At 37.9% G+C, this 15,495-nt stretch overlaps 1 protein-coding gene across 9 annotated transcripts in view; it reads left to right on the top strand.

Moving 5' to 3' along the window:
- The window catches only part of triob (trio Rho guanine nucleotide exchange factor b), a 148,360-nt gene that overhangs the window by 22,082 nt on the left and 110,783 nt on the right, over positions 1-15,495 (top strand). For all 9 annotated transcript variants that reach the window (XM_066690422.1, XM_066690427.1, XM_066690426.1 and 6 more), the window contains exon 2: positions 5,376-5,429. In XM_066690422.1, the coding sequence (XP_066546519.1) occupies positions 5,376-5,429 (54 nt within the window). The remainder of the gene's footprint in view (positions 1-5,375; positions 5,430-15,495) is intronic.

The raw sequence follows: 15,495 nt of genomic DNA on the forward strand, positions 1-15,495 counted from the left end.
AGACTTTTCTGTGTGTCATTTGTTGCCACAAAATGGCTCTTCATGGTCTACTATGTTCAGTCATAAATCAGCAGTTTGTTCGCTGTTTAAGAGAGAAGCGAAGACGGGCAAAGATGGAGTGTTTTTGTAGGTCAAATTTAAGTTTTTGCTATAGTTTTCCAATCCTTGTATACTGGTCAGCACTGGACAAATCTAATGAAGTTACTAAATATTATGAGAGCAATGCTTGGTTTGCAATATTTTCAATAAACAATAAACTTATATTCTTTACTTTGATATTTCTCTGGTATGCTATACACTGTGTACATGAGCAGTAACATCAGAACTATAGTCAAACGTGTTTATCACAGAGATTTGTAGTTTTGGACTAAATACAATTTAATATCTCCAAAAAATATTTGTTTGTTAGTACAGTGTTTAAATTAATAGTTTCCAGGAAAGTTTAGAAAACTGGAGTCTTGAGAAATTAAGAGTTAATTACAACCAGGTTTGAAATTCAAAGTCCTGTTTTGCTTTCGGAACCGCCCCCCCCACACATCTCAGTAGTCAACAAAACATATGCAGCCGTCAAAATCATTCCCCGCAAAACAGATTTCATTGTTAGTCTTCTTAATGGCTTCCTTCATAGTCGAGAAAAAGTTGGATAACGAACTGTGAGGTTAGGTTTTTTTTTTTTAGTTTGTTGGATATTGTTAAAAGGAGTCTTTATTGGACGGGAGACACAGCTATCCGTTTTCTGAGGCAGTTGGTTGAATCACTGTTGTTTGGTCATGACTAACGGTATGTCTAGCTGTGAACAGTAAGTGGTTTGCAGCCAGAGCTGCTAACTTATTGGTGGCGGCAGGCATTATTCCTTAATTTCCTGCCTCGAGACTTAAGTGATGATTTGTCAGAGCAGGAAGGAAGAGGTGACATCATATACTTCTGTAACAAGTCCAGCTGAATCAATTATTCTTCAGAACCGGCTTTCGACTTTGTTTTTTACTCGTTTATGATTAATGTTATGATCTTCATTCTGCCCTGCTGACTAATCTTACCACAGTAAAGCAAGACAAAATGAGGATACCTCTTCATGTGTCATGTGATGAATTGGCACGGTACCTCAGGGTCTGCTTGTGTTTTTGCAATATTTAACATGCTTTTCATATGAATTCAAAAGCTAACTCCATCAATAGCACGTCTCAGCCTTGGCCATTTCAGGGGGTTGACTCACCCGCTGAGTGTAAACTCAAAAGAATATACAGACTTTTCAAAAATGTCCCCCCATGGTAAATGTGAAACTGTACTTGGATCTGATGACTCTGTGGTCAACATAAGAGAGAGAATGCGGTCCAGTTTGTCTACTGTTATTCATAAGGTTAACTTTTTGCTCTGTTTTCTCTAGGACTGTATTAGAATAATTTTATGGTATAATTAATCAAATAACGGCTCGTGTTGCTTCCCATATCATCTTGACACGTGCAACTTGAACAAAGGACTCCGTTCAAGATTGTGTTCATTCATTCAGATTTTTTTAACGTTTTTTCCTTTTAAAGCAATCCATATGTAGCTATGCAATATTTGCTGCCACAGTTGAAGAATTTTGAAATTTGATATCGGAGCCCTTTGGCGAACTCTTTGCTGTGAAGCTCAACATGTAGAGCAGCATTCTGTAGCATAGAGGAGTCTTGGCAAACCTCACCCTCTTATAATTTGTGCAGAGAAAGGGCTTTTGCTTGTGGTCGATCTGCAAGGAATCTTGTGGTTTTTATTCTTCTGATACGAACTGAAAATGTGCATACACACAAAGGGAAACCATCTCTCAAGGCCCCCTCTTCTTAATGTGTGGATTGAAAAATCATGAGTCCTGAAGACAATGCCGCCTGGAACAGAGAAACTCAAGGACATTTTCAACAGAAGGAACCGTTTTCCCTGAAAAGCTCTTGTTCACTTTCCTTTCACCTAGTAATTTGCATTAGTGGTTCGATGTAATTGATTATAATACTTTTTGGAATTTCCTTGCCAACATAAATTGGTAACGGTTTACAATCTGAATAAAGCTGGACTATGGGCGAACTGTTGTCTGAATAGTTTGATAAGCCTCAAACACCCTGTCAGAAAACAGGTTTTCTTTATAGATAGTGGCTGCATTGCGGATGTTGGTTACATTGGGATGCATTCTAGGAGAAGCAAATTACACTTGCAGTTATGGTATCGAGACGTTTCCATTTGCATAATCTGTAGTCCACTTTGAGAAATCAACACAAGGTATGATTGCTAGACCGGATTTGAAAGGAGCACGATCTTTCAATGTTGTTAAAAATACAAACCGAAAATCGCAGTAATATCTGTAAATGGAATTACACACTGTGCAGTGACATGGCATTGACTTCAAATCTGGCATCTGATCTGTTATTTTGTTCTTAGGCGTAGTAACTGCTGGGTGTGTACTCTACAGTTAGTATTCAAAGGACCAGGATCGATCTTAGAAAATGTATTTTGTTAGTTCCCATGTTTCTGGCAGTTGGCCACGTCTTTCCTGAATGGGGGCGGAGACGTACATTTTACTGCCTCAAAGAGACTTGCAGGTTTCTGACGGACAATGAAAAAGACATCTTAACAAATGGGACTATATAGGCTACAATATTTATACTGAACATGGAGATTCAAATTGTGCATTTGGAGATGTGTACAGGGATTTAAAGTAATGGTTATTACGATTGGCACACAGTGGAAAACGTGATTTTACAATTTGAAAAAAATAGGCCAAACTGGTGTTTTTAAATGTGTTTTCGTGCATGCTCAATGTTATTGGCACCATTTTCTTGTAATTAAGGTTTGTCCATGTAGGTAAGGTTTATTACTTTTTAATTTTGACTGTGAGAGTGCAACTTCTTGACTGCAGGCTTTTCTATATTGTCTCCATAGTGTATGCATTCAATTTCTTCTTTTAAAGTAGAATATTGAACACAGGATGCTGTAATCCTCAGAAGTGACTTCATTCTCTCCCCAGTTTCTCCAACGCAAATCCGTATCCCATCCTGAGATCCTGGGGCGTAGTCAGCTGCACTAAACTCTGCTGCCTGTGATTAAAGTCTGCTGTGCGGGCCGTACCTTGCATTACATCGGTGATCTGATTAGAGCCGAGCGACTATCAGTCAGTGCCATCCCGTTCCCTCCCCCACGGCCTCCAGCTCTGCCTCAGGAATCAATGCAATTTCGAGTCTGCATTTTAATGGCACAGCTGCACCTCTCGCCATCTCTTCCAGATAACATCAAGCCGGGGAGACATGTTAAGCATTAGCAGTAGCCCCGCATAATTGCGTACCACCTACATGGTTTTATGGGCATTACACACACCTCACCCAGGGTGCAGATTTTTCATATCTAATTTCATTATTTCAGCATTGGAAGTGTTATTAATCATATGTGTTGGGAGAGGGGGGGAGGAATGTACAAATCCAGCATCTCTAATTTTGTGGCATCTTTAGAGGGGTTGGGGGATGGGGGAGGGGAGAGGAACCAAGCCTTTTCAGTAGCTTAATGTTGGCCTCCATGTCGAGTCATGGACCCGATATTTTCCAGTTGTTACAACAGTGTGAGTCAGCAGTGTCTAATAAATTACCTTTCAAACGACGAAAACCTATTACTTTGCATATCGCTTTTAGTCATCTCTATAGTAAAATAATTACAATTTATTTGAATACCAAAAAAATAAAATGTGATGGTTCCTTGTTTTGTTCAAGCAGTGTTGTCATTTTTCTGGTGTATTCTTCCAGGTTACTGTGGTACAGTTTTAAATGATAATATATTTGTTTAACATGAGCTAATCATGAAGTATCACCTAGCAACAGAGTGCTTCTTCAACGTTATACATTTTTATATTACTTCTCATTTAATTCCATCTTTAGTGAATGTATTTGTGAATGAATTTAGTGGCTGTTTTGAAATATTAAACAAAAACACGACCAAATTAAGACAACTATTCAAACTGTCTTGGCTTGCATAGAGGTCCTGGTTCTCTTCATAGTATCAGTCCTGAACGCAGCCGAATGTAATGTTACAGTTGGCTGTATCCTGGAAGCTCGCCACTGTTTGAATGCAGGGAGATACTGGGTCACATGAGGGGTTGGAATAAGGAAAAACCCAGCCTGTCTGTTGAAGTATCAGGAATGTATTTTATAATAAAAGCAATATCGTGTTCATGAAGGAGTCATGGACAGTTATTTTTCTGACCTGAATTAAGTTTGCATAAATGGTGATGAGTTCCTTAGAACTGGGTAGTTTCCAAGCAAATATTTGATCACTTTAAACAAATATATATATTTATTCACTACTTAAACAGACACACTAATCTTTAAAATGCAGGAAACTCAGGGTATCTTCACACATCATACTGAGAAATAGCATGAATGGCTATCACACTGTCAATTCCTACACTGATCTGACTTCACGCAGTCTGTTGCTCTGGCTTCTGTTAACTTGACTGTGACTAATACCGTTTTCTACACCCATAATTCCGATTTGCAAAACTCTTAATTCACTTCTTGACTAGTTAATATGCAATTGCCTTTATAAGGAATTAATCCACTGAAGCTCCATGCATTTAAAAGTAATTTGGTTACATGTTGACTCCTGTATGAATCTGGTTTAATTTTGCAAATGGCAGATTGTCTTTTTGCTTTTCTTTCCCAGTAAGTTTTTCTAGTTGAAAAAAGAAGCACATCGAAATACAAACACCATATTTATTCTTTATAAATTATATACATTTAAACTATACACGTTCCTCTCTCAATTTTCAGTTGTCACTGGCATTGTGCATCTTCCCCAGATCAAATAAATAATCAGTGCGATCACATATTATCGTGTTGCTATAAACCATGTGCAGCTCAGAAGAGCATTCAGCATCACGCTCAACAGACAGGGCACAGAAGGGTACTGAACTGCTCTAGTGGAAAGTACAAACTTACAAACATTTGTAAGCCAGTTGGAAAATATTATGCTCAACCAACGGCCAGCAGTCATGGAATTTTGACTTCCCTTTGTCCCTTTAAGGGAGAGAGTGAATGTTGCTCAATCTGTTTTCCTGAATTGAGAATCTGTGTATTTGAGTGTCAATGTCTTAGTGTTCAAACTACGAAAGCTTTAGCAGATTAGTTTAAGGGCACAAAACCTCACTCAGAAGTAGTAAGATAGTGGTTTTAATCCTAAATAAATAAGAATTGTATAATTCCTTACATTATTTTTCTTTGCCAACTACATTTTATGCTTACGTTCTTTTATTCAGTAAATGTGCTTTAGTATGCTACATGTAAACGTTCCCATTTCCATGTTTTGTTAATAAACTGCAAATCAGTCCAGTATATCATGTTTTTTTTTTCCTGTTTTCTTTGCAGACCTCTCACTTCCAAAATGTGAACCGAAACTTGATGCACCCAGCCAAATAGCAGGTAAGTTTTTCTTTCTAGCTGCACATGCATTTCATAAGGATGGGTTTTGGGCTGTGTAAGCTGTGCATAAACCTTTTTTCTTTTGGTTTTATTGAGCACCAAACTAGATGAATTGTTTAGAAGGGGGAATTCACTAACAAGGTGTTAAATATGTAAAGCTTCAATTAGTAATTGCTTGAATTTCGAGGTAGACACATTCTCAAGTTACACTTGTGATAGAATTCTGAGGTCAAGGTGAACAAATCAAATCCTTACAATGATTTTTAATGGTTTCTGAAGACAAAATAAGATGATGCATATTAAAAGACTGAGTCTCAGCTGATGTCAAATACTTTGACTTGTTTTCTTAAAGACCTGGAAGGCATGATGCTCTAGGTTGTTACGGAGTTTTAAGTTTCCTACAAATGCCCTTATTCTCTGTGACTTGAAGATTTCTCTGCCCTGGTTTCATGTTGGCTTGTGCAATTTTTCATGGCTTATTAGTTGGTTACCTTCGTAGTGCATGACTGAGCAGGGCCCCCACAGATGTCATACATGGTCATTCTACAGTCACTTGTAAGAGCAATGCTTTCTGCCCTACTTAGATATTTCTCAGGATAACATGTTCCTTGGTAATTTATTATTAAGGACATAGAAGAATATTCACCTACAAGAAATATAATATGAAAGATTGTTAGCAAGTTTGGTGTTCGGCGTTATGACCTGCTTTAATTTTCCATCATACGTTACTCTATTAACCAGCAACAAAAATCAAGTGACAGATTATTAGGAAGTTCTTTAGTTGCTCTCTCCTGGCGTGGTGTGATTTATCAAAAGCTGCTTCAACACGTGTCTTACAGCTCACGACTTGCTTTTCACTCAAGCTTAAGGTGATAAAGCCACTCTAATCTACTGCTTGGTCCACTTGATATTTTACCACAAATTACCGTAACAGACAGGATCTATGTGCAACGTGTGCTTTGTGAGACTGACGGTTTTCTAAAATGTATTTAGAATTAAATACAATTGTGATTTATGATACTGTTTTTATAAATGAGTGCAGCTTATCCAGTTTTTACATCATGTGGGAATTACGATAGAAACCACTTACTTGATGTTCAGGCGATGACCTCGAATTAACCCGTTCAGACACCAAGATGGAGGTTTTGTGCTTGTAATAATTATCTTCCGATTTTTCACAGTTACAAAGATACGTACAACATTCAGATACACTGAAATACAGAAGGTATCAAGAACTTACCAAAATGTGTGGTTTTAATGTCATGAAGTTAGTGGTATTATTGGAATGGAAACATTATTGAATTAATCAATGATTTGCATTGTACTATACTTTACAAATTAATTGGATGCCATGTATTGTGTTGTTTTTGTATTCGTGACGTCAGAATTCTTTAAGTGGAGAAAAATCGCTGTCTGTCTCCAAAGTCAGCGTTCAGGAGTAGTATTTAGGACGTTTTTTTCAAGTCGCGAGCTCATATTTACCATCCTTCCCACATGACGTAAACATGGGGTAAGCTTGTCCATACCATGGAAATGCAGAATATTTTAGGTAGTAAGCACACAGCTAATAAGCTCCCATTCATTAATCTATGTTCAATTTAAATATCTGCTGACTTCAGAAATGTGCTTGAAACCTTGTGTGTCAGCCTTAGAAAATTGAGTTTATTTATGCACTTGGCTTTGGGATTACCAGTTTCCCTGCTGTTTCAGGAACCTTCACCCAGCCACTCTGAATACATTTATGAAAACATTCGTCTGTGGGTTTTTAGGGGTCGAGTTTAATGCAGTTAAAATAAAATACAAATCAACAGCGTGCGTCATAGCAACCCTACACAAATCCAAAGCTCGTGTAGATGTACGTATATAGGGAAGTGGTAAAGATATTCAAGCATTTCATTTAAGGATTTTGAAAGAGAAGTAGATTAACAGTAATTAACAGTAAACCAGCATTCTGCCTCTAGATAAATGATAATTCTGTTGTTCTCTTTATATTTTGCACTAGTGTCACTACTTTGGCATCACCATTAAGTGCAGTGTATTTTACCTGTACATATTTGACCAGATCAAGTTGAAATACATTTACTTCAGCTACGCAGAGTTAGTTTTTTGTTGGGGTCAAACAATAGGAGTTTCCAAGGTCATTCTCAGATCTTCTGGTCCAAAAAGAAGGATTTTGTTTTTAATCGTTTAGCAGGTATTTGCAGAATATGTCTTGCAATAAGCTGTGAAGTTTGAAGTCTCATTGCATAGTGTGCATAGAAACAAGTTCTCGGTAATCCTGTATTGAATTTGAACAAATTTTAAATGAGAAGAGACGTTCTTATTGAAAACTGTAGGAAAAAAAAACAAATGCACGACTTGGTAACTCCTTTAGAGAATTTGTAATTTCCACAGCACAATTTATTCTGGTTCGATTTTTCTAGTTCTGGACTTTCCCTTTAATGTAAATAAGGCCTCGAGATAGCACACAAGATAGCAGTGACATGTTTCAACTGAGCAATTTGAATTAAAATCCTCTAATAGCCTGCCATTGTCAGCTGTAATTAAACCTCTCATTTTCACTGAAACCGTTATTTATATTCTTTTCAAAGTTTTTATCTTTAAATCCTTCTTGACAACAAATTTGTTTAATAGCTTTGAGATTGTGTGTGAAATACATCTACAGTAAATATGAAAACGGAACTGAAAAAGTTAATTTTCCTATCTTGTTCTTTTCCAGCTGAAAAGAAATTAAGCTTATTGTGCCAGAGAAACATAGATGCATTGATACCTATTGATACTCCCACTGAAAGAAGTGACTGGTCAAGACAAGGTCAAACTTAGTCTCACGTTCCAATAGAGAATTAAAAACACATTTTTGGTTTTGCTTTTGGTAGAAGGAAGAGCATCAAACAAAGAGCAACCATCACAAGAATTAGAGTATTGATGGGATTGATGGGTCTGACAAAGCTCTGATTTGGTCTAGGCCTTTTCCAAAATAAGTTTCCGCAACAAAACTCTTAATAATGGGACAGGAACAATAATAAATGTACTTGAGTGAATTTAATTCTTGCCAAAAAAAAAAAAGCAATATGTGAAGTAGTCAATATATGCTAAAGAGGTTGCTTTTTTGCTGACCAACCTCCTTAGCAAAAACATTTTTAATCTTCACATTTAATTAATTTATTCTCATCTCCTTTCTCTCTGTCTAAAGACATTGAGAGAAGCTAATATGAGAGGCTGTCACTTATTCAGGAACTCGCTTTTGTGTAAACCGTGGCTAAGCTGTTGGCCACAGTGTTGGTCAGAAATAACTTACCTGGAAAATATCTGTCATTTGTACTTTTCAAACACCTATAACATTAGAAGCACTTCCAGTTTTGGAGAGCAAAATATTACCACTTTAGTGATTAGTTTTCCATTGCACTAGTTTTTCTATCTTTTTGTTTTAGTTTTATGTAATAGTTCTGATTATATATGTATATATAATTAATTTATCATAAACATTCATTTGTAATGTACCAGTATGGTTTGGTTGAGAACAACCACACAAGTGCTTTACAGAATGCAGGGGTTTTGTTGAGGAGCTAATTGTTTACCTTAATTTTGTGATGCATTAGTATTGTCAATCTAAAATGCCAATCTGAAGTAACACAAGTAGAAAATATTTTTTTTGCTTTTTATTTGCTGTAACTGCAGACGTACACCCCCCTCACCTTCACACAAATGAAATTCACTCCCTGTAACCTGCGCCCCTGCTGTGTTCCTCAGAGAGACAGCCGAACAAAGAGTCCTGTAGTTGGAAGTCTTTGTGGACTGCTCTCTGAAGCCGGGGTGTCACGGTGAATCACTCCTTGGTATGTCACCGACTGTATGTGGACATGCATTAAAACATGAGGCCTTTTTTCATTTTTAATGTAGGAGCAGAAACGGTGCCCCTGACTGCGTGACTTCATATATCCACAGCAGATTTATACATTAATGTTTTTTTTTTTAACATAATTTTATAGATTTATTAACGTACAGAAAAAATAGTCCTGGGCGGTTATGTCTGCATCCTTAGAGAGATGTCTAACCGTAATTTTAACTTGCATTTTTTTGCGATAAATCTTAGGATTACGGGATGTTTTCTAATCCCGATTGGAAATATGTTGCTCTAAAACACAACAGATAGAGAATATCTCCATCTTATTAAGGATTAAAATACACATACAAATTCCAAATGATGGCACCGTGGTTGGTATTTATCTGCGTGTCAAATCGCCTTGCTAACAAGTCCTGCCATTTCAACAGATGGAAATGGAACTTGAGATAATTAATCCAAAAAGCTCTGACTTGATGGTCTGGATTAGTTTTGAACCGAAAGGTCAAGTGCACGGGTCAAGATCTTTGAGCTAGGGCTTTGCAGATCTCCAGTGAGCCCGAGACCAGACAAGGCTAGCTAGCGCATCGGGAAATGGGGAGGCTAGTGCTAAAATTGTGCTAGGAGCCCCCTCGTCTGCTAACTGAATGAGCTGTAATAAGAGTACCTGTGGTTTTCACTGATTCTTTAATAGTTTGATACTGGTGTTCATAAAAAATACATCTTAACAGTCCGCAAGAGTGTTCAGTGATTCTTAGCATGACTGGGTAGAAAAAAAATCTCTCGTCTTTTTCTTTCCAGTTTCTGTAATGCAGCTCATTCATAGATGCTGTGATGTATGATAGTTAAGAGAATTCGATGTACAGGAAGTGGGTTTGGCTTGCTCACCGCACAATCAGACAGTGATTTCAGCTCTGGGACGGATCTTTGCTGTCAGGTGTCTTCCTTTCATACTGGGTTTTAAAAGTCAAGGGATTCTCTACCTGGAGACGTGCCATTTTTCATTATTGATTCTTATGCTGTGAAGGTCCATTCATATGCGAAGGTTGCACTATACTGTGTGTGTGTAGTTGTCAGACCGAGTCCCTACAAAGTCTCAAAACAGCTTCCCTGGAAGTACACAGTCATGTTAGATGCGATTAAACGATAACACCATTTCTTTAGGAACTATTGTTCTTTTTTTAATTAAGATTTCGGCATTCTTAGGAAGTGATGCATTCTCTTGTTTTGTCAGTCATTTTTCAACAAATTCTAATTGTTTCGAAAACAATTCCCCTGCTGAAATCAAGAACACAATAAGGGTGTTAGTGTGACTGTGTCCATGCCACAAAAACACGGAAACTAGAACCGCTTAAGTTGTAAGGGAGAGGCCAAATGTGAGTGGTATGGAAGTTTACAGAGTGAAGTTTGTAGAAACCAAGGTTTGGCTTCTTCAGCCTTCAGTGTATTTAGGATACAGGCCTCACCTCCTCCAAACATAACATACATACACACACACACACACACACACACACACACACACACACATGAGTAGACTAAAGTGTGAATGACAAACTGAATAAAAAAAACATTACAGCTGCATTCTCCACAAATCGTTTACATGGGAGGCAGCTCTCACCCTCCAAAACAGCTGTCTCTGTGACCTGCTGTACAAAGGCAGTAAAACACAGAAGGGCTGCAAATGTTAGTGCTTTCCAGAAGTCACATAAAGTCACTGTCCAAGTCAGATACTAGTTGATTTGGGAACTGTTTGGTCTTTTTGACCTACATCGAACACAAGGAACACACCGGCATTGCCACAGCTCTAGAAGTTGTCTGTTTTTGTTGTATTGAGGCGAGAACTGAAGTGCCCCCTGTGAATCTGCCTATAGGACAAACCCCTCCACTCTGCAGCCCCCTGCCATTTGCCACCCTCCCCAGAGCAGGCTGTAGAAACAATGGTGATTCAGGCGTCGCCGTTGCTCATAAATGACTTCCGGGTCTGTGCCGCATTAAGACACATGGAAGCAATCGAGACTGGGGAGCAAGTGTTCGTGGCACTCAGGCCGGGGAAAGAAAGGAGAGATGTTTGCTTAGCAATCAGCAATCAGGCTTGGTGTAATTGAGTAAAAGATACAGGGGCTGGGATGGGGCCCACTCTCCTCAAGGAGGTCTTAGTGGTGGCGGGGGGGGGCTGTTCTGGACCCCCTGTTGTTTCTATGACAGCAGCATCTGGCCGGGACAGGGGACTGCCACTGAGTTACCAGCTTTTGATGCTTAAACCTAAAGCACAAGAGTAGGCCACTGTCTCAAACTCACTAGCCTCTTTTATCTGTGTTTGTATTTATTCAATCCAAAAAACAAATTAAAATAAACTTTGACAAAAAATGTATTATTGAGGAATGTATAGTTTTATCACAATGATATTTATGCTGCTACTTTTACATACATGCTTTGTTTGTTTTCCTTTTTGCATAATTCTCATGGTGTTCCAAGTATAGATGGGAAAAATATATTGTTGACACAGTAGATGAATTAAATAATGAGCATAATTAGAATCATTAATAGTTACAATGTGTCAGTGCCGTTTGCCTTCAAGCAGATTCACTTACTCAAGACTGAACCTTTAGACCTATATTATAGTATGTATTCATGGAGCAGCATATCAACAAACCTAAACCAGGAAACCACTTGCCCGTGGGTCACACAGGCATTTCAATGTTAGGAAGGAATTTGAAACCACAGTCTCCTAGTTAATAGCTGCACTCACAATTGAATAGACTGCTTGTTGTTGCTGTAGTTGGTATTGTTTGGGTGTATTTAAAACCTAGTAGACAATTAATACCTGCTAAAGGTCATTTAGGTGCAAATTGGCTTGATGTAATCTGGGATTCCAGTTTTGGTTTTAGGAACATTTTAACCAAGCCTCAGGCCAATATAATTCCTAAACAAAGATGGTGTCATCTGAGAGGGAGGTTTTAATATGGTCAAAAGGGTGAGATGCACTCTGAATACATACAAAATAGTGTTCATTTTAATTTCAGATCTTTGAACTCCTAAAACATTTGATAGCTATAATAAATTAGTGATAAAGGCAAAATATTCAATGCCTCCCTTTAAACTATGGGCCAGATTAAAAAAAAAAAAAGATTCAACCCACCTGCTAACCAAACTATAGACCGACCTATATGTAATGATGGCTTTTTTGGCAGATGGATCATACTTCTTTCTTCTGCTCGTAAAGATAAGTGCTTGCAAATACATGCTTATAGTTTGCTATTAGCCGGTGGGTCAGAGCTTTGATTTTATCTGGCCCTAGGTGTCATTCTGTTTCTTCCTTTAAAGGAAACTAGAGATAATTATCTTCAAAGATTGAGAGATTTTTATTACTTGTTTCATGTCCTCTGGCATATTATTTTGTGGTTCAGATGTGGAATAAAGACAAGTTTCTATAGCGGGAAGAGGTGGACACAAACAAATGTCTAACATTCCCAGCATTAAAAATATGGATACATGTCTCGCGCCACCATTCCTTTATTTCCTCCAACCTTTGAACAAGAAGCAGTTTCATCTTCTTTGTGCTTCTCCTTCCAAAACAAGCAGATATTTTATGGGACACGTTTGTGATGCTTTTTAAGAGCATCTGAAAGGATTTTGAAATCTGCAGCGAACTCAAGATGATAAAGCACCACGGGTAAGCTGATGGTACAATCCAGAGATTGCAGCTGTTTGAGTGGATGCTGGTTGTAGGCCAAAAAGGAAGAGGGAAAATGTCTATGGACATGTGCATGTGGAGAGCATGTTTGGGTAGGCTCAAGTTGCTTTTTTGCCACGTTAGCCGTAAATCTCATCTTCCTGTCTAGTGTCAGTTTGGCATAGCATTAAAATAGGCTTTTGAGGGGTAATTGTAACATAAAACCCAAAGTTTGACAGACTGCACTGTTTAAAACTGTTTTAAGCAAAGAATTATCTTATAAAAAAAAAAAACCCAAAAACTAAATATTTAACCTTCTAACTAATTTATAAATTTTGCTTAACTCTATTTCAATTATTAATTAATTGTTCGTTACCTTGTATACATTGTAGTAGTAGTAATAATAATGGTATTAATAATATATATATATATATATATATATATATATATATACACACACTCACCTAAAGGATTATTAGGAACACCATACTAATACTGTGTTTGACCCCCTTTCGCCTTCAGAACTGCCTTAATTCTACGTGGCATTGATTCAACAAGGTGCTGAAATTATTCTTTAGAAATGTTGGCCCATATTGATAGGATAGCATCTTGCAGTTGATGGAGATTTGTGGGATGCACATCCAGGGCACGAAGCTCCCGTTCCACCACATCCCAAAGATGCTCTATTGGGTTGAGATCTGGTGACTGTGGGGGCCAGTTTAGTACAGTGAACTCATTGTCATGTTCAAGAAACCAATTTGAAATGATTCGACCTTTGTGACATGGTGCATTATCCTGCTGGAAGTAGCCATCAGAGGATGGGTACATGGTGGTCATAAAGGGATGGACATGATCAGAAACAATGCTCAGGTAGGCCGTGGCATTTAAACGATGCCCAATTGGCACTAAGGGGCCTAAAGTGTGCCAAGAAAACATCCCCCACACCATTACACCACCACCACCAGCCTGCACAGTGGTACCAAGGCATGATGGATCCATGTTCTCATTCTGTTTACGCCAAATTCTGACTCTACCATCTGAATGTCTCAACAGAAATCGAGACTCATCAGACCAGGCAACATTTTTCCAGTCTTCAACTGTCCAATTTTGGTGAGCTTGTGCAAATTGTAGCCTCTTTTTCCTATTTGTAGTGGAGATGAGTGGTACCCGGTGAGGTCTTCTGCTGTTGTAGCCCATCCGCCTCAAGGTTGTACGTGTTGTGGCTTCACAAATGCTTTGCTGCATACCTCGGTTGTAACGAGTGGTTATTTCAGTCAAAGTTGCTCTTCTATCAGCTTGAATCAGTCGGCCCATTCCCCTCTGACCTCTAGCATCAACAAGGCATTTTCGCCCACAGGACTGCCGCATACTGGATGTTTTTCCCTTTTCACACCATTCTTTGTAAACCCTAGAAATGGTTGTGCGTGAAAATCCCAGTAACTGAGCAGATTGTGAAATACTCAGACCGGCCCGTCTGGCACCAACAACCATGCCACGCTCAAAATTGCTTAAATCACCTTTCTTTCCCATTCAGACATTCAGTTTGGAGTTCAGGAGATTGTCTTGACCAGGACCACACCCCTAAATGCATTGAAGCAACTGCCATGTGATTGGTTGGTTAGATAATTGCGTTAATGAGAAATTGAACAGGTGTTCCTAATAATCCTTTAGGTGAGTGTGTGTGTGTGTGTGTGTGTGTGTATATATATATATATATATATATATATATATATATATATATATATATATATATATATATATATATTTACTACATGCATACATACATACCAATCGCTTTCAATGTCCCACCACAAAATGTTTTGTTTAACTTTATAACATGTAAATACTATTATAATGAAATACGATTTAATAGGAGTTATTTTGCCACATGCCTTGTGTAATTTATTTGCTTGATACACAAACGTATTGTATGACTGTACAGGATGAAAATGTTGATTCTTATCCTACCAAGACCCACCATTATAACTCTTATTCAGTAATTGGTTGTTGATTTCACTCTGTGAATTTCTGTTGGTTTTACATACAAGTTGTGTATGGTGGCTGAAAGGTGCTGAAAATAGTTTTTTCATGTGTTCCAAGCTTCTTGAAGCTTCTTATATTACAAACACTGTACTATTTAATTGTTTTAATATATATAGGTTCTTTAAACTGACTTTGTTGTAATATGTTTTAGTGCCTGATTTCCGTTTTTTACCCTGAATTCCGTGATTCTGTCTTGTGTTCTCCGCAACATGGATTTCATATAGCCCTACAATTTGCTCTCTTGTGATCCTTGTGACTCACTGTTTCTGACACTTTCTACTCTATACATTTTTTCCATTTTGTTTTTAAAAGGGACCAAATATGTGCTCCGTATTATGTTTCGTATTTGCTTTAGGCTGTACACTGTACTGCATGGATGTTTGTGTAAGAATACATGCATTTAAGGGGTGTAGGCGGTATTGTTAATGTTTTTTTTTCCAGTTGGCAGACCCTATTCAAAAAGCAAATAGCCCATAGTATGCTATGTGCGCGCACAAACCATAGTACCA

This window comes from Amia ocellicauda, chromosome 18, assembly GCF_036373705.1.
Source record: "Amia ocellicauda isolate fAmiCal2 chromosome 18, fAmiCal2.hap1, whole genome shotgun sequence".
Taxonomy (NCBI): Eukaryota; Metazoa; Chordata; class Actinopteri; order Amiiformes; family Amiidae; genus Amia; species Amia ocellicauda.